Raw genomic sequence first — 22,214 nt, forward strand, 5'->3', positions numbered from 1 at the left:
GAATTACATAATTTAATTAATAACTCCTTACAGTTTAGCGATGAAGAGGAAGAAACTAAGAGGATTGTGCGTTCGACGAAGGAGGAAAGATATGAAGAAATCGCAAATCTAATTAAGCTCATAAGGAACTACAAGAAGATCAAAGATATGAGCAGCATGTTAACTAGTTTTGAAGCTTTGAAGACTGCCTACCAAAAGGCATTGCCTGTAATAGCAAAAGAAGAAGGTGGTCAAACGCCACGTTTTTATATCAGATGTCTGGTAGAAATGGAGGATTTCATCATTGACGTGTGGGAGGATCGTGAAGGTCGACAAGAACATGTCTAAAAACAATTCCAAGTCGTTGACCTCGCTACGTCAGAAGCTTCGTAAATACAATAAAGATTTCGAGGAGGACATAGCAAAATTCCGGGAGAATCCTGATCAGGACGATGACGAAGAAGAAGAGAAACCTGAGGAACTCGCGGAGTCGGAGGAAGAGGACGACAGTGCTGTTGCCTTCAAGAAAGCTGGATCGGAAGCAAGCGAGCCGGACACTTCGAAATTTAAGAAGAGCGTCGCTGATGGAGACGATGGAAGCGAGAGCGAATCCGATTGGGGTAGTTCCTCGGACAGCGAGAGCACGAGCAGCGAAGATGAAGGACAGTACCAAAATATCCGTGAACGATTCATAAAGCGAGCGAAGGACGAGGAAGAGGAGGACAAGGCGAAACGGAAGGAGCAGCGGAAGGAACGGAAAGAGAAGGAACGGAAAAAGAAGCGGGACGAAGACGATGGAGAAGGCGAATGGGAAACAGTGAAGGGAGGCGTCGCTATTCCATCCGAGAAACCGAAAATGTTCGCCAAAGACGCTGAGATCAATGTAGCTGCTGTCTTGAAGAAGCTAAACGAAATCATTGCTGCTCGTGGAAAGAAACGTACCGATCGCAGGGAACAGATCGAACTCCTGCACGAATTACAGTCCATAGCCGACGCTCACAATCTTGGCCCAGCAGTAGCTGTGAAGATCAAGTTTTCTATAGTATCATCGATCTTCGATTACAATCCGAAAGTATCGGACGCGATGAAGCCCGAGTATTGGTCAAAGATACTGGAGCGTATCACGGAGATGCTCGAAATGTTATTGAGCACAAAGGACATGATCATCGCTGAGGTTGTGTCCGAAGAGGGAGAGGAGTACGAAACGCCTCCGTACAAAATACACGGTTGTGTTTTGACGTTGGTGGAACGTTTAGACGAAGAGTTTATTAAACTGTTGAAAGAACGCGACCCACACAGTAATGAGTATGTGGAGAGGTTGAAGGATGAGAAACAGGTGTCCGCTATAATAGACCGTGCAAGTCATGGAGAAACTTTGTAAATACGTATACGCTCACGATAGCACGGACAGGCTCAGAACCCGTGCGATCCTCTCGCATATTTATCACCACGCCCTCCACGACAACTGGTTCCAAGCTCGCGATCTTATCCTGATGTCGCACTTGCAAGAAACTATCCAGCATTCCGATCCGGCCACGCAAATCTTGTACAACAGGACGATCGCTCATCTGGGCTTGTGCGCGTTCCGCCACGCGAACATCAAAGATGCCCATAACTGTTTGGTCGATTTGATGGTCACTGGTAAGGTGAAGGAGCTGCTGGCGCAAGGCCTGCTGCCTCAGAGGCAACACGAGCGCAGCAAAGAGCAAGAGAAGATTGAGAAACAGAGGCAAATGCCTTTCCACATGCACATCAACCTGGAGCTTCTCGAATGCGTTTACCTGGTCTCCGCGATGCTCATTGAGATCCCGTACATGGCTGCGCACGAATTCGACGCGAGAAGAAGGATGATATCTAAGACTTTCTACCAGCAGCTGCGATCCAGCGAACGTCAGTCGTTGGTAGGGCCACCGGAGTCGATGAGGGAGCACGTGGTCGCCGCTGCAAAGGCTATGCGTAACGGAAACTGGCTGGCTTGCAATAACTTCATTATCAACGAGAAGATGAACGCGAAGGTGTGGGATCTCTTCTATCAGGCTGGCAAGGTTCGCGATATGCTTACAAGACTGATCAAAGAGGAAGCGTTGAGAACGTATTTGTTCACTTATTCCCACGTGTACGACTCGATATCCATGCCGAAACTGGCGGAGATGTTCCAGCTGAAACGACCAATTGTACATTCCATCATAAGCAAAATGATCATAAACGAGGAGCTGATGGCGTCGCTGGACGACCCGACGGAGACCGTCGTGATGCATCGCAGCGAGCCCAGTCGACTCCAATCTTTGGCGCTCCAGCTCACTGACAAGGTGAACAACTTCGTCGATTCCAACGAACGCATCTTCGAAATGAAGCAAGGTAATTTATGGGAATTCTCTAGTTTACTTTTGTTAAATTGTGATATAATACTGAATTTTTGTATTGTGCAACAGGAAACTTCTTCTCGAGAGGGAACCAAGGAAACTTCCGCGACAGGCAAAACTACAATAGGCAGGATCGGGATTGGGGCCGGCAGAGACGCGACCGCGACAGGGATCGTAATAGGGAAGACAATCGAAATTATTGAATCATAAATTAAACTGAATATTATTTACGCGGGTGTAAATAATGGAAATAACAGTATATATGACAAGCGTATATTATTTTAACATATATTCTTACTTCGTACTTCCTATTTACATTTATCGTACAAAAATAAACAACATCGTATTGTTACTCGTAATTATTAAATTAATTATAGCGTACGGACGACGCTTATATGTCTTGGACTTTCTCGAGTATTTTATTACCAGTTATTACGCTATCCGACGCTATAACGAGTCGGATCCCGGCGGCCTTCTCTATAAATCGGCAGGCTGTTATCTCGGCATAGGAAATGCCGCCGATAACGCATATCACTACCATCTTTGGTAACAACGAACCACGTTGACCACTTATAACGCAATTCGATAAATTAGCTAATTCGTCTAAAGTCCTCGAATCTTTGTCCTGACTCGCCACGGTGTTTAACACCTGAGCCTGTTGAAACGTACACTGTGAATTCCACCAAGGTACTGAGTAACTTAATCGATTCGGATACTAACGATCAGTGGTACATAAGCATTATTAAAAACGTAGCCAGGGCCCTTTTGCTCCGTTTGTTTTAAGTATCCGGGCAATAATTTCAACTTCTGCGCGTTGTTGTTCCACTCGCTGTTCCAGTTCGGTAATTTGTGTAAAATGTTCTCCGCTCTGCATTTCAACAGGCCTATACTCTGCAATTTATAGAACAGCGGTATATGCTTGTAACCGTGAGCGTGGAGGTGAAGCTTTTGGACAGAGTGCAGCTCGTTCTGAGTAACTCCGTCGCTTGCAATTGACAACAGACACAGCAGGCGTATTGTCCTCAGAGGATTCTCATCTGAAAAATCACTATTGAAAAATGAATTCTATGATTTATGACTACGTGTACCTATGTATCGTTCTATGTGATTCAAGCACTCCTTCCTCTCTTTGCACTCGAGTATCCACTTCTCTATTCTCTGCAACGTTTGAAAATCTGAACTCAAAGTGTCTGCGATCAATTGGCAGGCGGATATGTGAAAGGCGAGCTGCCTCGTGAGATCCCTCGTCTTGTGCAATCTCGTCGCCACGTACCGCTCCATCTCGGCCAGCTTCATCGTCTGTATCGCGCCCTGTTCCGCTGATGCGCAACATTATTACTAATTTTATGTACTACAAAAATTGAATTTTTGAGAGAAACTTGTTCAAATACATTTGAGAGATTTGGCCTTCCCGTGCAGGATCGGGAATACCTCGCTGCATGGCGTGTCCCTAACTTCTCCGTAAATCTGATCTTTATCAGGGTCCAGTTTGGTCTGGGACTTGCCCAGAGTACCGATGCCGACGTTTATCTCCACCACTTCGTGCAACAATCCGGCGTAAGTGACAGGAGTCAAAAGCGGCGTGACTAAATCGCAATTTCTGTCAATCACAATCAAAGCCCCTATTTCGTTCTCTATGTTGGAGGAGCCCAAACACTGCCTCATCGATTCAATGATTTTTAACGTCTGCTGGCTGTGTTTCCCAACAGACACGGTCAGTTTTGGCGAACCGAGAACAAGCTGCAGTGACCACAGGCCACGTGCTAACGCTGGTAGCAATGTGGTATCTTTGTGGTAATACAGATCTGTAAACATACAGTTCTCCAGAGATAAGACGTTCCCGTCTAATCTTATGAATTCCCACGACAGTGTTTGTAAAGTAACCAGCCCGGACAGACCTAAGCAAACGTTATCATTGTTAGTCTATCGTGACATCTGATTCTGTTAGATTATGTCGCGAAGTAATCACCCTCTTCTTCGATTATTGAGTTAAGGACAGTGGGCACGAACGGAGTGACCAAGATGTGGTGGCTCGGTGGCACGTGTGGCCTCGCGTTTGGAGGAATCTCAGACTGTATTTGATCCAAAATCCTTTTACAAGCGATTAAATCGCTTGAAACCAGAAATACGTGCTGTGCATTCATCAGCTTCAACCCCTGTTCCATTTTATAAATCTTCTCGACGCCATAACGTCTAAACGAGACAAACGAGATGAATGGTTATTTTTTATTCCTGTTGAAGATACTCAATAATTACTTGAGCACGGAAATTCCCACGAAGCAATCCAAAATTTTCATAAGCTTCTGTTCAATGACCAAGTCTTTGGCTCCGGGTATCGTGTCCAATATCTCGACCAGTTTTCGTTGACTTATCTGCTGTAGAACATTCAACCTATCGTCCAATGTGATGTCCATGTTTCTCCGACCCTGACGGGATATGCCGTGATTTTTTTCGTTAATCGACGCTCAAAGTTTATTGACGTTCATTCGTTCGCTTTCGATTTCGGATTAAATCGTCGTTAATCGAGTATCGGCTCCGTTTCAGCGGAGGAGCATGATAGAGCATGACAGATCGCAGCACCACGGGTAGTGCGCCCATGTGGTAAACCCTCGTGAACGTAAACCGTAGCGTAGTGTGTAGCAAATCGCGTCCGATCCTCACGCGTACACATTCTTCATCGGTAGGGTTATTTAAAAATGGCGGACGCATCGTCTTCCGATACTACCTCAGATTGTTGCAATGAATGGTACTCTGATATTACCTCCGAAAAATCGGAGTACGTTATAGTGGGCGAGAAGCCGTGTCTCTCCCATCGTCGCAGCAAGAGGCACTTCCTGCAGAAGCTATTTTTACGAGAGGTAAGCCCGTTTAACCTTGTGGCAAGCGCGAGGCATCGAGGCGAACGAACGTTGACAGCGTATGCCTGTCAAAATACTCCGATAATCTGTGAAAAAACGATCGAACCGCAACCGTCCTAAGAATCTACATTCCTCCACGAAGTCGTACACGCTCATTGTTGAACGATACGTCGTGCTCCATTCCCGATGGGCGCAAGAAAAAATCTGCTCTTGATCTTGCTCCGTCGATTCTTCTCGTCCGAATTCTTTCTGTCATTGCTCGAACAAATCGAAACGCTTCGTCATGAAGCTTGAAGAAAAAATGTAGATTGAACAGATACAAACGAGTGGATGAAATGTTAACGCTTCACACCGATGGGAAACAGTAAAGAGATCGTCGAAAAGGAAGGGATGATTTTTTTCATAGATCGTAGCTTGTTCTTAATTTATCTGATTTCTTTTGTCATCATTCAAAGACTTCGAATGAAGTTCGAAGTAAAAATGTAGATAGAATAAATACGAACGAGGGGTGGAAATTTCAAAGCCTCACATTGATGGTAAACAGTAAAAGGGAGAATGACATTTTTTTTTATAGATCAGAGGTTGTTTATCAGCGCACAATTATGCCTCGGAGGAAAAATTATTCGCCGCTGTACCTTCATGGAGACACTTGCCGCTGCTACACATAATCCCGAAATCAGCGTTAGAAGCAGGGTACGTTTGTAGCATGTATAGATTATAATCAAAAGGAATACATAGAATGAAAGATCGTTTGTTAATTAGCCAAACTTGTAATAATAATAATAATAATAATTGTTATGATTAAAGACATATTGTAATGGGATTGACACAATGTGGTCAGTTTTTACTTACATACACATTCTCCATCGACGTGAGTGGCACTACCTCTTTCTATAAATACTTGTTACACTGGTGGGCATTTACTCCGAATCACGTAGCGCGTAAAGTCGCGGAAGTTACGCTGTTCGGTAATTACACTATCTATAGAGAATTAAGTATCGTTATATCTCAGTGGCCAATGGAAAGGAACAAGCTAGTGATACACGGTCTTTGGTAAGGATTTCTGTCCTCCTCCATAAGTTAAACTGAACTGAACTGCGAAACTTACGTGAGACTTAATTTTCCAGTACAAACCTTCCGCCGACAGACAGAGCATACTTAACAATAACTACGGTACCGTCTCTGGATAATTGTAAAGACTGCTTGAAAGTGGCCGCGTCGTACGAAGAAGAGGGCGAAGGTAGAGTAACGTTGCCTGCGTTGCAAATCTGTTAAACGTGCATATCAGTATTCCAGACTTGTTGATTTACAGAGTTAGCGGCTAATTGGGACGGTTGTGTACGGTGTAACTGCCTCCAGCATGGGCTCACTGTCCATACGACCTACGAAGTAATTTCCCCATATCCTAGGTTCCGTGCCACTGTGTGCTTGAATTACACGAACCACGTGGTAGTTAACACAGGCAACTTTTTACATGTGCTCAGGGTGGATTTGGACATTCCGCGATCGAAAAATCAAAGGTCTTGCGATAAGATGCAGGACACCGTGATACCCGACGCGATGTCGTTAGACGTGAGCGATGTCGAGGAATTGGATTACACGAAAATGCTGGAACGTTACGAGAGTTCCGACGAGAAGGCTGGCACGCCCGAGTGCGTGGCCGATCAGCTGTCCCGGTGCGACACGAATATAGAACACGAATTTTTAGAGGAATCAATTAAATTAGATGATAAGTTAGGTCGTGATTCGTTAAATACCTCAAACTCCAATCAAAGCGACTGTGTCTGTGATACGAAAAGATCTGTGGACGCGAAATCGTGCGAGTGTTCCGCGGACTCCGGTGAATGCAAGTGCTGCAATGACATCCCGATCGTCCGAACTGAGCAACACGCGATCTCGGTGAGGGACAAGATCCTGCAGGACTTCTGCGAGGACATATCCCAAGAGCTGAACATCGGCAGTGATCTGATTACCCTAGTGAAGCACCCCTCGTGTTCTCCGCGATCCGCGCCCCAGAGACTTCCCGCCGATCTCAAAACGATGACCTGGTCCTCACCGATCCTCACTCCGCCTTCGGACATACTGAAGACGCGGAACACGGAGTCTAGTCATAAAGGTACGCGCGGTCAACGATCCAGTTCCCCTCAGCCTGGCGGTTCGACGGATGGAAACGTCGCTGCAGTTAATTCCCCGTTGCACTCGGTCTCCGTGAGCTCTTCCTCGTCGCGCACGACGCGCCTGATGTCGCCCCCGGTGACGAGGTCCTTCCGCCATCCGAGTCCACGCAAAAGGTCGAACCTGCACTCGCCTCCGCCGATCGTGAGCACGACGTCGACGAGGACGACGAGAGCCACGTATAAGCTCACTCTTGAGGCTGAGAAAGCGTACGAGTTCACGGACGAGTCGCAGGAGACCTGTGAGAAGCTCAGCTCGTTCCGGAAACGCAGGCTCGCCGATAAGAAATACGAGTTCTGCGAGACCGAGGACGCAGAGAACATAGTTCCTTTCAAGCACATACGGGATCAATTCAATCGTGGCTGTTCCATACACCAGATATCGTCCTCACCGACGATGTCTCCGGTACTTCCAAACGGTAAGAAGCACTGGGTGGATTCCGACCAGAGCGAAACCGATGATCTCAGCGTTAATCAGGATATCGCGTCCAACGACTTATCGGATTCAGGTAAATTAAAAATTTTCCAATTATACTGTTTTACATGATCGCCTGTTTTACGTGATGCTTTTCACTTGCCAGCCGAGAAGAATGTATTGCGTCCATTAAACCAGAATCAGTTGCCTAACGGTGGTTTCAACAGGGACCGTATCAACAAGTATTCCGTCAACTCCTCGCCATTAGTTCCGAAATTCAATTTACAGTATCCTAGTATAAAGTGTACGGCGCATTTCAAGAGGAGCTACATAGAACTCGACGACGAGATGATATCAGTCATCACGGACGTCGAAGGTACTTCGTTCGCAATGATGGAATCAATTTGTCATCTAAATAAAAATGTAATAACGGTGAACGTTTCGTAGACGAGGAAACGGGAGGATACGTCAGTTATCAATGCGTGCTTCCTATGCATGTCCACGGATCTGGATATGTTCAAATGCAAATGATCAGCAACATTAAAGCCGAGAGATTGGTATCGCTTTGAACCCTTGCATTCGTTTCGTCTGATATACAATGAAATTGCGAATTCGTATTTCAATGCAATCGTTAACGATCTTTTCAGATCGTACCTATCGTCTCGATAAACCAACGGAGCTTCGATATCGAGACGTTCTCTCACCACATCGCCGACTGGATGTGTACGATATTCAAAAAGAGATACTGGCACTGCAGCGACTACGACATAGAAATAATAGACGTATGCGCGTTGAGCGGTGACATTATCTGTCTGCTGATCATGAAGATCCAGGCTAGTGAAATTAACAGTCAAACTCAATGGTTAGTTAAACGATATATTAACGATAACGATTTTTATCGTTTGTCTTTAAAACGTGTCTGCATTTCGATGGCGCAGCTCTCCGGAGAGGAAACAGTACGAAGTGGGATGTAAGTTCACGTGGAATATCGACACGAGCCAGTACAGAATAACGGACATACTGCCATTGGAGGAAGCGAAGCCGGAGGTGTGGGTCCCAAATTGTATTTTAAATTACCGCAGTCCGTTGTGGAATCCGACTAGGCGTCTGGCGCCGAAGTTGAGGGAGAAGATACAACAACCGTACGCGCATACGATACGATTTCTGCATAACGAAATGACATTGGCAGGTGAGTGTCTGAAACAGGACAAGGGTGTAATTTAAAACAAGAGATGCTCCTAATACAAGAGTGTGTAACTTTTAGGGGAATCGATAACCAGACTGTACGACTTGGACAATCTGGTGGCATTTTACATAACGCCAATGTCGAACTATTCCTCGACCGAATGAAGTAATCATCGGCGATTGTCGACAATATGTTGTAAACAATAATTCGTTTATTGTTACGAATCTAAAGGTTCCGTAAGTTAGTAAGTACAATTGTAATGGAATCGTCGTTCCCCGTACATAAAATTTACGATAACTATTACAGAGAATCGTTAGTTCCAAGCGGTGATATTAACTGCGGATATAATACGTTGTACGATAGACTCTTAGCAGGCTTTCTTTCGCAAGAAAGAAAGAGAGAGAGAGAGAGTAATTTCCGATTATTAAGTGCGGCTGTTGTAACGGATTGTCCAAAATTGAACATAGAGTTAAGGGGTAACTGAACAACGAACGTTACAAGCATCTGCTTGAATTTTTGTAAATTATATTCTAACGCTATACATTGACTATCTATACACTTATAGATAACTTTGGTAATTTATTACCAGATATACATAGGTAAACTAAGAACTGATTGTCGATGAGTGTTATATTGTAGGTGGTTTCAAAGTAAGGCGAAGAACGAATAACGACAAAGTATTTAGTAATTTTTGGTCCCCCGAAATTAACACGCGATTCGCGAAAAGAAAAATATATATATATTATATATTTACGTTCTAATTTTTGATTCTCTTATGCCGAAATTTGCCCTAGCTAGATTTCCCATAGGATCGAATAACATTTATTATTTAAGTTTGCGCGTGAACGTTCGCGCAATCAATTTGTATTATAAAGCCATTTTACCATAGACTTTTTTATATCTGACAAACAGAATATACAGGGTGTACCATTTGAAATTTCGGTAAACTCCAAATAGTACACCCGTGCATATAAATATATATATAAACGTGCAACAATGTGCGACTAACGGATGCATTGTAATTTATATGTAAGTACCGGCCCGATCTTTCGAGAGAAGACGTTTAAGACTCGGGAGATAAAAGTTATTTAAATTTGCTGAAGCAGCCACGATGAAGCTGGTACGGTCTGTTTCATAAATGCAATAAAATGTTTGTCATTAATCGATGGCTTCACGTTTCTTTGTTTTACCTTGGTAAATGCGTGAGACAACGTGTGTGCACGTTCGACGAGAAAAACTGAAAAGTTCAAATCGGGATCTTGATCGGCGGCCCTACGTTAACGTCGGATCCGACTCCGTCGAGTTTCAAACCGGTGAGAATCTCTTCCCACGCGTTCATACACTGCTGGTAATGCCGGATCTGCCGATCCGCCATCGAGATCAACATGCTTTTCAAATCCGTTTGCTTCTCCGCGTTCCATCTCTGCAGATCGCTCCGCAGATTTTCGTTCGCGCACTCGACACGGTCTTGCAACAACTCCGCTTGTTTCGCCAACCGCGGTATGGCTTGTCCGAGTCTCTCCAACTTTTCATCCCGGGATTCCGCCTTCCAAAGCGACCCGCCCCAATTCTGCGCCGTGGAGGCACCGCTCGTGAAACCCATCAGCTGCTTAAACAATCAGTCGTCACCATCTGTCACAGTATTACCCGTGTTTTCAAGTTTCAAGTGCAATTCACCTGGTCCTTCTCGAGTCTCTTCTTCGCCAATTCATCGACGGTCATCTCGTACTCGATCTGCATCGAATCTCGTCTCGACAAAGCGCCTTTAACCGCGTCTACGTAAGAAATATATTCCCTTTCGTCGTTAGGAATATTCTCCAACAGTTTCTGATGAGCCATCGCGTTGCACTCAATCGCTTTGGCGATCGCCAACAGGAACGGAGCTAATTCTGGCTCGGAGGTTGCCCACAGAGTGAAGATCGGGTGCAACTGATGCAATTCCAGCAAGTAATCTAACACGATATAATAATGTAAAGATGTATGTACTAAAGAAATCAAATCGGTTGAACTGTACCTTGCCTCTCTTTATGTATACGATGATTTATCTTATCTATCGTCGCTAACTTTTCGCCAAGGACTATGCAATAATCTCGAATCTGTTCGAATTCGAAATGACGTTGTTTCATAGTATACGTGCTCGCCATGTTTTGCAGAGAGTCAGTCATTTTTACGAGAACGTTCCCACGACTTTTACGACGTACAAGAAACTCCTGAGAAAAATGAATAATGCAAATATCCAATATTTCGTGTAGGACTACGTAAAGCTACGTGTAGAACGCTTACTGCGGGTTTGGTAGTCAAGAAAATATGAAGATTCTTGTCGCAGCTAAGAATCGGATGGTTCACTACTCTGTTAAGAAACACATGTAACAGTTTCATGCGTGCTATGATAAATTCTTTCGAGTAACGATCTAATTGAGCAAGTAGCGTGTGCTTTCCAGGCATCGGCTGCAATAATAACATTAATATGCAACAAGTTTGATCAAGAGTATCATATCGTGTAAAAACGATTGCTCACTGGTATGATATGTGTGGGATAAGAATCCACTAGTTTCTGTCGCAGCCAAATAAAATCATTGTAACGTCTTCTGACGACATATTCTCCCTCTTCGTATTCAGGTCTCGTCGACTAAAATCAAATAAAAGTCATTCGAATTGCTAATGATCAGACAGAAGCAGACAAAACGTACTTTGGTCGTTATACGAAAAGTGATGTAAGTCTCGAGAGTCTCGAGATGCTTCTGTGGATTATCGACTTTCACTTGCAGATCTCTGGAGTCTGTCTGGAAATCTGAGATCTCCTGTTCTGGGAGAGTAGAGAAACTGTCAATCGAAGGTGACGCGATCTGGAAATCGACGGGCACATCGAGCGTTCATTTAAATGATCAATGTTCTCGATCAGAGATCGAAACTCGTGACTGTCATAGAGGAAAGATGCAGGTTAAATTCTCACCACGGAGCCCTCGACGGACGTGCTACAGTTCGAGAGGAAATCAACGTCGCGGTTCTCCTGCTTCGCAACACCGCCCAAAGGCATCGTGCTCACTTCGAGAATCGCGGAGTCCTCCGCGTTTTTCTCTTCGTTGAGATTCTCCACCTCGATTTCTGAAGAGGTCATCATCTTTAAACTGTCAGACGAGGCGACGAAGCTTTAACGACACTGCGTCACGATGCGCAGCGTTGGCCGCAGCCACGAGTACGATACGCACATCGATCATTTTTCGAAAGCGGAGAGAAAACTTTGCAAAGCTAATTGGAAAAAATCGCGGATTGCCGTTTACCCGCCTTTTTCCCCCCATTAGATTACTTTTCCAAAAGAAACCGTGGTTGTACATTGTTCCCTCACGTGATTTGACGAACGCTTCGTCCGACGTTCGACTGTCGCCAGACGTAGCCGAATTAATTTCATGTCTGCAAAGAGCAAATAATTTGCGCCCGTGGAAACCGTATCTCTGGGATACAGTCGGCAAATTTTTCCCGCGATCAGAATATTCGAAACTTTCGCGTGGACCTGCGGCTAGAGCATGGAGTGGCCGGAAGACGACGAGTACGATTCTCCGTTTTCCAAGAGATATTCCATAATGATGGCGGAAGAGCCGTCGTTGCCAATTATTTATTACCGATCGCAAAATCTGTTACCCAGTAAGTGCCCCGTACCCTTTTAAATCCCTTCAAACCTCGGGAAACAAATAAAGTTTTCCTGACTCCGTGCGGTCGTCATCCCACGTTTACACGATCGTTCGAAAGAGATTCCTTATCCGCGTTATTCGCCTACGATGACGGTAATTATATTCGCGGATGATCAATAATTTCCGATTTTTCGTCGTTCGATGCATTCGAAGAGCGCGTCGCGTGAAAGCGCGATGCATTTGCACGGTGACTCATTGATTTTAAACGGAAGGTATAGATTTTATGGTAGGTCAGAGATTAGACGTGTAATTGGAAAAAATCTGGATCTAATCTAAATGATTAGTCTGATTAGCACAACGCGAACCGGGTGTGTAGCATCGTGATACACGGCCTGGCCACGCGGTTGCGCATAGGCAAAGTGTTAACGCAGCTTCCATTCCTAGTTAACAATCGTCACCTTCGGGGAATCGATTACCTGTATAAAAAAAAATGAATTAAATCTTATCTCTCCGAGCAATTATAGATTTTTGAGATTCAACCGAACGAGTTCTACCCGACTGTCCGTCTGTTAGAAGATAGGGGCACGCGCGGCATTGCCCACGTGCGTATCAACCATTTCGTAGACCCGGAGATTTGTTTAATATTTCTTTTAATCGATTCTTTAAGTAACATCGTTGAAAAATTCTATTTAAAACTGCTGTAATTCAAGTCATTGTATTAGGTGAAAGTGTCATATTAATTTTCATATTCCTGTCTACAGAACTGAGTTAGAATGAGATTCTAGTAAGACAGAATCATTGGAATAAATCGCGATTTATTACGTCCCATTTATATCGCTCGAGGAATCAGGATTATTATTTACGTGTTATCAATAATCTCGTAAAATTTATAGAGAAATTGCAGGAAGAGAAAGATTGAAAATTTTTGTCCGACACGAACAGCCGATTTTGAAAGTTAGCGAATAAGTATATGTAGCTCACTTCCTGGTTATCGCGGCCAGGGTGGAGGCAGATTAGATACGACACTGGTCGTGACGCGGGCAGTGATGCCGTAGTCAAGGAGACCGCAGCAGCAGACAACCAACACTCCGACCAGCCGTCGACAACAAAATATACAGGTTCGTCGGAGTGTGCTGCTCCGCTTTTCCACTTGTACGGTGGCCTGGCCGTCCGCGCGGTTTCCTGGGTGACAAGTACGCCGGTTCCTCGTACGGGATAAAAGCCCGTGTTTCGGAAATACGTGGGGGGAACGTACCCGTTCGGCCGCGCAAGTGCGCCCGGGCGTCGTGTCGAGAGTACACGCCATTCATGAAGACAGGTGAGTAAAAAAGAGACGTAAAGAACCGCGCTACCGTCATCCTTCGAACCACCTAACCACCGATCTCTTTATTAACTACGATCCGGAATTAAATCGGCGATCAACGTGCTCGAACGTCCAATGTACTTCCGCTCTTATCGCTCGAACCGACCGAGTTCTCTCGTCCGCAATATCTAGTTTGCCCTGTGACAATTCACACGATAGAATCATCGAATACTAACTACACTATTCAAAGATAACAGTGAAAAATTGACGGATTCTTCTTTATTAGGTTTCTCGCCGCCAGGACACTATGTCATTGTTACATGCACATTGATATTCAACATTTTTATGTGAACTTCTGTCCAGAATCAGCTGCTGTTGGTTTCGTCGGACACTTAACACAGAAAGATAACGTTCCCATGAAATTACTTTGAAGATTTGCAAGTATTACATTTTTTATGAGATCTTGAATGCATCCCTGCAGCAAAGATTAATTCATTTCTTGCTCTACGTGTTCCCCCTTGGTGCATTACGCTTTGGTGATTTTATTGTGTCCCATCTGAGGGGGTATCTAATATCTCTGGAAGCCTCTGTAGTATTTAATTAAAATAGGCTTGTCAATTCCACGTTAATATAATTCTTGAGCCATGAAGCTGAGGAGCATTCATTAATAAACACCCAATTATTCCATACAAGATTCACACCAAAGAATAGTTTCATTTTATAAAAGATATTGATGTAAAGGAAATTTGTACAGTAACAGATAACGCCTGCAGAGCGTAGAAGTTCACTCATGCATAACACAGGCCAGGTGCATACGCAGTGTTCCTCCTAGTGCAAGATAATGCCTGATAGTAAAGAGTAGCATACTGCAATGTATAGTTTTCTTAATATATCGTCGTTAGAAATACATTTCTCGTCGACGAATGATTTCCATTAATTTCCTTTGAACTTGTTTCCCGCAGCTAATTATAAAATATATCGCTACCCCGAATGGTTCGAAGGGGATTTTAATACTCTCTAATTGCAGCTATGATCCGACCTTTTCTACCGATATACTTTCAACCCCCTTGACAAGAGTTCTGTGTCCAGTCACGCGTACGTGCTGCATTTTAGCCACCACCCCTCCCGTTCTCCCTCACTCCCTCACTCCCCCTTTCGTTTTCTTCCCTTTGAAACATTGTGTTTGGTACCTGCCACCCTACAGGTACAGGATCCACCAACACATCCTTCTGTAACACTCGCCGAATCGACAATGACGTGTTCCGTTCGCATTGGGTGTTCTTCGAGGCTTCCCTTTGATCCGGAGATTATTCAATGCTGCACACCTGCGAGAAATTACATAGCCGATTCTCCTTATATGTAGGTTAGGGTGCCTGATAATCTATCGCTATATACATATGTAATGCACCTAGAATCACGGGTATCCTTTTATCTATCGCTACGCACGCGGTGCGTGCTGTACAATTCTCGATAAAAGCTCGCTTTCTGTACCAACACTCGTATTTTTTATAGCTCAACAGATAATCAATACGTTCTGCAATGTGTTCTCCTCCTTTGATAGCTGAAGACTCTTTAGAATGTGTCAAAATACAAAGATCAATTCGGCCTGTTACAGTCATCAGTCAATTATGTATGTCACAGTTGCCTGTGAGACGTTGGAGGCACAGGAGTCTTATGCCAGTCCTTCCTGTGCTAAGCCAGCTGGAAAATATTATTGATGTTTGTTGTATTCACGGGTACGGGTATATCCTTTGCAGATTCTTCTCTCCACAAACGGGGAGGTAGCAGCGGTGGTGATACGGTGGGAGTAGATAGAGGCGAAGGAGTGATTGCCATGACTACGACAGGAGCCCAATATGCCCTCGCAGCATCCACCAGAGCTAACAACAGTGGGGGTGGTAGTACTACAGTGGGGATGGATCCTAAGCCAAGCGTCGTCGTCGTGACTACTTCCAGCTCCAGTGGCAGCGACAACACAGGACAGAGTCAGTCCAACAGGGGACAGCAACTTATCACCGTCGTCGCCAACCCTGATCCTTCCAGTCCAAATAATCTGCAGCCTATACAGGTTGGTTGGATCACATATCGTGCTTATGAACTGTGGAGGAGCTCTCCTTAAGGGCTCCTCATCATTTGTATGCCATTATATACGAGTTTATACAGAAGTTGACCACAAGAACACGCATACTATGAATAATAATTTAGTTATTGGTTCAGGATCCGCTTGAGACAGCTGCAGAATCTTCGAACGGTTCGACAAGTACTTCAGCGCATGTTACAGCACAAGTAGTGGTGAACACGACCCATACCAGTCAGCATACTCTCGTCAACTCCGACTCCGCGTCCACCTCGACCGGCACCATCGTCAGCGAGTCTCCGCACTTCATCACAGTAACTGGTGCGCCTCTAATCCAATATAACAGTTCCATTAATTAGATATACAATTACCAATTATACTCGTGCGAGAAATCGAGAGATTAGACTTAAAGACTGTTAGCGTAGAAGAGTTTGTTATAAGTCGTAAATAATGTTAGGGGTGAGTATTAGGATTAGTTTGAAAAATATTATAGTTTGAGTAGAGATTTGGCCCTTTCCATGCTGCTGAAAAACATGCACCTCTGTTCTTCTACTCTGACCACACTAGGCACCAGTGACTCGACAACGTACGCTTCTCTCACAACGGCAGTAGGTGAGGGCACAAATTTATCAGCATGCATGCAATTCTCTTATTGAATCGTAAATACTTTTGTTTCTGACGTTTGATTTTGCATGCGTTGCGAAATATAATAGATGTATAAATTTTGTCTTAAGAATGCAAGCTTGTCGACATACATTCCGTTCCTTCTAGCAGTAGGCAGGCATACAATTCGTCGTATGCATCTCATGCGTTGTAAAGATTGTTAACGGTATAATTGAGAACGTTGTGACAATGTTCCAGTGTCCGGCGAACCGGAGGCGGTCGTGTCCGAGACGGTGTCTCATTCTACCTATGTTCAATACGTTGAGGGGGATGGCTCCACGTATATACCGACGAATGGCCAGATGTAAGTGCATCGAGACGTCGCAATTCGAATTCCTTGATTCTAAAGACTATTTTTGTCGCAGGACATATCCTGTGTACGCTGTTGGAGAAACAGGAACGATGTACACTTCTGCCTCTAACCAGTACTACACAGCAACGTCCACACCGGTGACTTACGCTCAGGTAGTTCATAAAACATCTTTGATCGATGAAAACACAAGTGAAACGATTCGATCTATCGTTATTGTTTAGGTCTCTGGTCAAGGTACAAATTCCACGACCGGACAATTACTATCTCAGGGCAATGGCACATACCTTATCCAGCAGAGCGTGGTGGACGGTGACCCGGCGACACACGCGTTAATATCAGCGGCGACCGCGCGCGCCAGCCCGCAGGCAGAAAATGCTGTAAGTACATGTACACCATTTCTCTTGCTATCGATTTCTCTTTGTCTTCCTCATAGAATATGTAGTACTCTTTTTAACATTGGGTATTTAATACGGTATTGGTATGTTGGCTTATTAGGAAACTGTGGTTAGTGGGGGTGGAGGGACGTACTTGATCAGCGGTAATTCAGGAGGTACCGGTGTCACCGTGGAAGACGCCGCAGCCGCGGCTGCGAACATGACGCATGCAACTAGAGTATCCCAAGCAACAGTAAGACACATTTCCTATTCGCGGGCTTAGTATCGCTGATCGATAGATACTGGATTTTTATTAAAAATTTATGATTGCACGACTGCTTTTCTGTAGTAGTACTTCTTCGTTGTTCACTTTTGCATTTAGCATGTGTCTTCCATTGATGAAGTCCGTAAATCTTTTTTAATTTTTCAAATCATTTCTGATCAGGTGCACTGGTTGCTGGAGAATTACGAGACAGCGGATGGTGTCTCCCTTCCAAGATCCACTCTGTACAATCATTACCTACGACATTGTTCCGAGAACAAGTTGGATCCCGTGAACGCCGCCAGTTTCGGAAAGCTGATACGTTCCGTATTCCTGGGTTTGAGAACCAGACGATTGGGCACAAGGTGAAGAATCATATCATTCCTCTTGCAATGGATTCGCTTTTCATCGTTACAGTTGATTATATATTTATTACAGGGGGAATTCGAAGTACCATTATTATGGTATTCGCGTGAAGCCGAGTTCCCCTCTCGTGATGCTGAACGAGGACGGCACGCCTCGTCAGCAGCAGAACTCGAACTCGCTAACGAAACGGGTCAGGTTCGCGAAACCGGACCACACGTACGACGCGACGCATTCGCACACGAACGTCGCGTCGAACAATTCACCGCAGTTTCACCAGTACCTCGGTGAAGCGAGCGGTGCGATTCCAGAGTTCCCGGAAATAATAGTCGGCCACGGTTCGTCCCTGCCGGAAGATTGCACGCTGGAGGACATAGATACGTTCCGCAGCATATACAGAGAACACTGCGAAGCGTTCTTAGACGCCGTTCTCAATTTCGAGTTCGCTACTGTGGAAAGCCTTTGGAGAGAATTTTGGCGTAGCCAAGACAATAATAACGGCGACGAATGCGAGGAGGAGAAATATTTGTCGAAGTAAGCTTCATAAAATCAAATAATTCGAAATAATCACCTGCGGCAATGTATCTGTTTAATTACGACTGTTCAGGACCAAGCTGTACCAGATGTGCAAATGTTCGGAGGTTCAAGATTTCATAAGGACAGTTGATTACACGTTTTATCAAAATTTGGTAGAAGTATTAATGCCTAATGTGTTGCGACCTATACCGAGTAAGTTAAACTCAGACGTTTTCATTTACATATATAGACATTAAGGTATTAATTTGATGAATTATGTTCAGGCACCTTAACACAATCTATTCGGAATTTCGCGAAAGGATTAGAATCGTGGCTGACGTCGGCGATGGCTGACTGTCCCGAGGAAATGACTCAGATAAAGGTAAAACATCGCAGACCGTGACCAAGAAGATCCCTGTTCCCCTAACGATACGTTTCATTCCAGTTGAACGCAGTTTCTGCGTTCGCTCAGACGCTGAGGCGTTACACGTCGTTGAATCATCTTGCTCAAGCTGCGCGTGCAGTGCTCCAGAATTCTAGTCAAATAAATCAGATGCTGGCCGACCTGAATCGCGTCGATTTTCATAATGTTCAGGAACAGGTATACCTCCCCGTGATTGAGAAAACGTTTTAATTAAAGTGATGAACACTATATAATGTTATTTTAACAGGCTTCCTGGGTTTGCCAGTGCGATTACGCGACGGTACAACGACTGGAAGCAGACTTCAAAGTGACGTTGCAGCAACAAAATTCATTGGAGGACTGGGCAAGTTGGTTGAAGAGCGTAGTGATGCAGGTTCTCAAGCCGTTCGAGTCGAAACCGTCGTTCGCGAAAGCTGCTCGACAATTTTTGCTCAAGTGGTCGTTCTACAGGTAATTGTGTGTTGCGAATATACTGTCAGTCGTACACAGACATTACTCTTTATCGTTCCTCCCGACAGTTCCATGGTTATTCGTGATCTCACCTTAAGAAGCGCAGCTAGTTTCGGTTCTTTCCATCTGATTCGGCTGCTGTACGACGAGTACATGTTCTATCTGATCGAACACGAGGTCGCGGTCGCTACAGGGACAACGCCGATTGCAGTGATGGGCGATGTGCGTTCAGATTAACAAACTTGAAACATTTTCTGCCGATCGTTAGATTAATAGAGTGTCGTTCATTTTCAGAAAAGTCAAAACTGTTCTTTAGTTAATGCGTTCGGTGCCACGTCGAACGGAGGTAAAGTATCTGAGAGTCATTATTTAGAACGATATCTATTTAACGAGCTTCGATCCCTTTCAGACACATCAAACACTGATCAACCAAAGCGTATGAAACTAAGCTAACTGCGTGCCTACGTAATTTAGTTTTGGAAATAATGCCAGTAGCACCTGATAATGAATCGTTAGCACAAGAGCATGCAGGCCTACTAACACACTAGTCTCATAAATTATAATTTTATATATATATAGGACGAGATCTTATCGTATTACGACTTAAAAGAAAGAAGATTTTTGCATAACGCCCAGGATGTATACAATCTAAGTAAGTTTTGTGTGATATATCGCGTAGGTATGTACATATAATACGTATGTTATGCATTCTTCGTATCATATGGAACCGTTGCGAGCGTATGATCCGAGGTGTCGTTGGTACGATCTTTAATATGTATCATCTAGTCGAAACATCTTTCAAATACGTACGGGACCATGAATTTCTCATGCCCTTGTAGTGCACTCGATGTTGCAAGCTCACTCGACTGCGTGTTCTGACCAAAACTCTAACGCCTTGTTTTAATTAAGAGACGAGATAAGCAATTGTTTGATGTCTGGACAGGATCATGCCGTACTTTGTACCGTAACTTTTTAGTACCGTTAGGCAGCTGGGTCGAGTGAGCTTAAAATAGCAAACGTCAAGTTTGTGCAGAAGGAAACGTACTCGAGAGGGAGACGAGACAAGTTTACCCTGCATGCATGTTCATATCGACGAATTCTATTTTGCACAAATACCCGAGTAACGTTATACGAAATCCGCCCTGACGACGGTATTGTCAAAATGAAGTAAGTGAAACTATTCCTATATCGGGGAGAGCGAGAGGGAGACGAGAGCAGATGCGAATTAGATTAACTAATTATATATATAACCGAACACGAGTTTTAGATATATCTCCGACATTCATATTTTTTAAACGCAATTTATTGATTGTACATCGAGCTAAAAGAAGGAAAAAAAAATGATGTTCTGTTGTGAGCCGTCTGTTACACTCTTAATATATATATATAGTATATATATATATATTCTTTCAGTATTTTTAAACGAATAGTACAAAACAGCGACGGATAGGGATGACGAGACGGAATCGTTTTGATTTACTGATAGAATATACGCTATGATTCTTATAAAATTAAATGTATATACGCGATAAACGGTGTGGCAGAGGATAGAGAATTGCATAGTTGTTGAAAAAGTGAAAAACTGAATCCAGATGAATATGCAAACTGTAACGATATAGAAGCTCCGCGAGTGTCTTCGAACTTCGTGCTTCGCATTTATTAATTAATTTTACTACGTACTACGTGAAACTGCAATGACTTTTTGTATATTTGTAGACACTCGGTGTTAAACTTGTCTCTCTAGTGAGGTAAACTAAATTTTAAGTAAGTAATTGTACATTTCACGTTGCATCTCTTTTTTGTTATACCATGTATTATTTTTACGGAAATACGTTTTGTTTTTTTTTACGAACTTGTTTTCCTAACGCGATACATTACCAAAAGACTTAATATTTTTATTTCTGTAGGCGCCTTAGTTCAGGGGAAGTATACTCATTCAAAACTTTGTATGCATCTACGTTCTGTTCTAATCAAAATTCGCATATTTCATACGCATTCATGTGCATTATTGTATAATAATCTCATGCGCGCGTATTTTATCTTTTGGAACTAGTACAACGTTTCAATGAAATTGACATTGGTACTGTTCGAAACATTTTTCCAATTAGACTTCGCAATCAGTTATCATTTGTAGGACTTGCACTCGGAGGATCGCGCTATATATTTCAGTTCATTGATGCATATACGTGCGGTGTGCATGTACATATACGTATGTAAAGTTTAAACGCTTGCACTATTCGCGACGGGACGCGAGTATATCAGAGGATTCCTCAGTCGAAATTGTTAAATAGTGGCGTACATTAGTTCGTTCGGGTACAGGATCGATGTCGAAGAAATGTATTTTTTACCGCAAACCATCGCTGTATAGATCGTTCATCATCTAAGCCCCATAAACGCGCATCATCGTACTTCGAACGGAGTCAAGGATCCTCTAAGGAAAATCTGAAGCCGGAAAATCCTACGACCAAACTGAGAGATGTTTGGCAAGACAGGAAGAAAGAAAAACTTGGTGCCTTTTATTTCACGCAAGAGGAGAACGAATAACATTTTTTTACTGTACCTTGATTACACAAGGAATCGAGGCCAAACGACCAAAACGAATGAAACTGATATAGTTAACGCGCTCTTCCTTTGGGACTTCTTTTCTAGCGTTTTACTTTGACGAAAGAGTTTCGCGAGCTGCGAGTACGAATGAAATCTTAACATACGCTGAAATAGCACTGCTTCAATTAAATTGAGCCATCGTTTTCACGGTGAAAGAAAGAGAGTAAAGTTTCTTCCAAAGTAAAATCAACTTTACTGAAGATCATAATAAAGGGTACTAAATAATGGTCGAGGTTTTATTAAATTGCGATATTCGCAGGT

The 22,214-nt window shown here is 43.7% G+C and overlaps 5 protein-coding genes across 12 annotated transcripts in view; 3 read left to right on the forward strand and 2 right to left on the reverse strand.

Moving 5' to 3' along the window:
• eIF3c (eukaryotic translation initiation factor 3 subunit C) overlaps window positions 1-2,616 on the forward strand; it is a 6,615-nt gene extending 3,999 nt beyond the window's left edge. The window contains exons 4-5 of the mRNA XM_018037594.2: window positions 1,361-2,337; window positions 2,412-2,616. Of these exons, the coding sequence (XP_017893083.1) occupies window positions 1,361-2,337; window positions 2,412-2,545 (1,111 nt within the window). The 3' untranslated portion in view covers window positions 2,546-2,616. The remainder of the gene's footprint in view (window positions 1-1,360; window positions 2,338-2,411) is intronic.
• On the reverse strand, window positions 2,617-4,824 carry Vps33B (vacuolar protein sorting 33B). Its single transcript, XM_018037601.2, has 6 exons — window positions 4,599-4,824; window positions 4,312-4,535; window positions 3,734-4,240; window positions 3,431-3,661; window positions 3,063-3,379; window positions 2,617-2,997 (listed from the first exon to the last, which is right to left on the reverse strand). The coding sequence occupies exons 1-6, from the start codon at window positions 4,754-4,756 to the stop codon at window positions 2,734-2,736; spliced, it is 1,701 nt and encodes a 566-aa protein (XP_017893090.1). The 5' UTR covers window positions 4,757-4,824; the 3' UTR covers window positions 2,617-2,733.
• A 199-nt stretch (window positions 4,825-5,023) lies between these two features.
• LOC108632797 (uncharacterized) lies at window positions 5,024-10,137 on the forward strand. Its single transcript, XM_018037592.2, has 10 exons — window positions 5,024-5,200; window positions 5,775-5,893; window positions 6,008-6,253; window positions 6,328-6,440; window positions 6,513-7,883; window positions 7,956-8,165; window positions 8,237-8,346; window positions 8,437-8,651; window positions 8,728-8,978; window positions 9,054-10,137. Exons 1-10 carry the CDS (start codon window positions 5,039-5,041, stop codon window positions 9,137-9,139), a joined length of 2,883 nt encoding a protein of 960 aa, XP_017893081.1. The 5' UTR covers window positions 5,024-5,038; the 3' UTR covers window positions 9,140-10,137.
• LOC108632802 (sorting nexin-30) lies at window positions 9,484-12,980 on the reverse strand. 2 transcript variants are annotated; one of them, XM_018037602.2, is made up of 7 exons: window positions 11,929-12,980; window positions 11,666-11,821; window positions 11,494-11,604; window positions 11,259-11,423; window positions 10,990-11,185; window positions 10,653-10,927; window positions 9,484-10,584 (listed from the first exon to the last, which is right to left on the reverse strand). In XM_018037602.2, the coding sequence occupies exons 1-7, from the start codon at window positions 12,094-12,096 to the stop codon at window positions 10,222-10,224; spliced, it is 1,434 nt and encodes a 477-aa protein (XP_017893091.1). In that variant the 5' UTR covers window positions 12,097-12,980; the 3' UTR covers window positions 9,484-10,221. The 2 variants fall into 2 exon arrangements, with proteins under 2 accessions (XP_017893091.1, XP_017893092.1); XM_018037603.1 differs by having other exon boundaries at window positions 10,222-10,581; window positions 11,929-12,096.
• Window positions 12,981-13,270: 290 nt separating this feature from the next.
• Rfx (regulatory transcription factor Rfx) lies at window positions 13,271-21,296 on the forward strand. 7 transcript variants are annotated; one of them, XM_018037595.2, is made up of 17 exons: window positions 13,271-13,922; window positions 15,665-15,975; window positions 16,113-16,305; window positions 16,552-16,596; window positions 16,846-16,951; window positions 17,013-17,112; window positions 17,182-17,337; window positions 17,456-17,587; window positions 17,780-17,961; window positions 18,035-18,493; window positions 18,567-18,688; window positions 18,760-18,857; window positions 18,921-19,076; window positions 19,147-19,349; window positions 19,418-19,571; window positions 19,644-19,695; window positions 19,759-21,296. In XM_018037595.2, exons 1-17 carry the CDS (start codon window positions 13,913-13,915, stop codon window positions 19,800-19,802), a joined length of 2,523 nt encoding a protein of 840 aa, XP_017893084.1. In that variant the 5' UTR covers window positions 13,271-13,912; the 3' UTR covers window positions 19,803-21,296. The 7 variants fall into 7 exon arrangements, with proteins under 7 accessions (XP_017893084.1, XP_026666543.1, XP_026666544.1 ...); XM_026810742.1 differs by lacking the exon at window positions 13,271-13,922 and adding an exon at window positions 14,910-15,270; XM_026810743.1 differs by lacking the exon at window positions 13,271-13,922 and adding an exon at window positions 14,910-15,270 and having other exon boundaries at window positions 16,125-16,305.
• Window positions 21,297-22,214: the final 918 nt, after the last annotated feature.

The sequence above is a fragment of the Ceratina calcarata genome, unplaced genomic scaffold (genome assembly GCF_001652005.2).
Source record: "Ceratina calcarata isolate Rehan_Ccalc_2016 unplaced genomic scaffold, ASM165200v1 scaffold175.2, whole genome shotgun sequence".
NCBI lineage: Eukaryota > Metazoa > Arthropoda > Insecta > Hymenoptera > Apidae > Ceratina > Ceratina calcarata.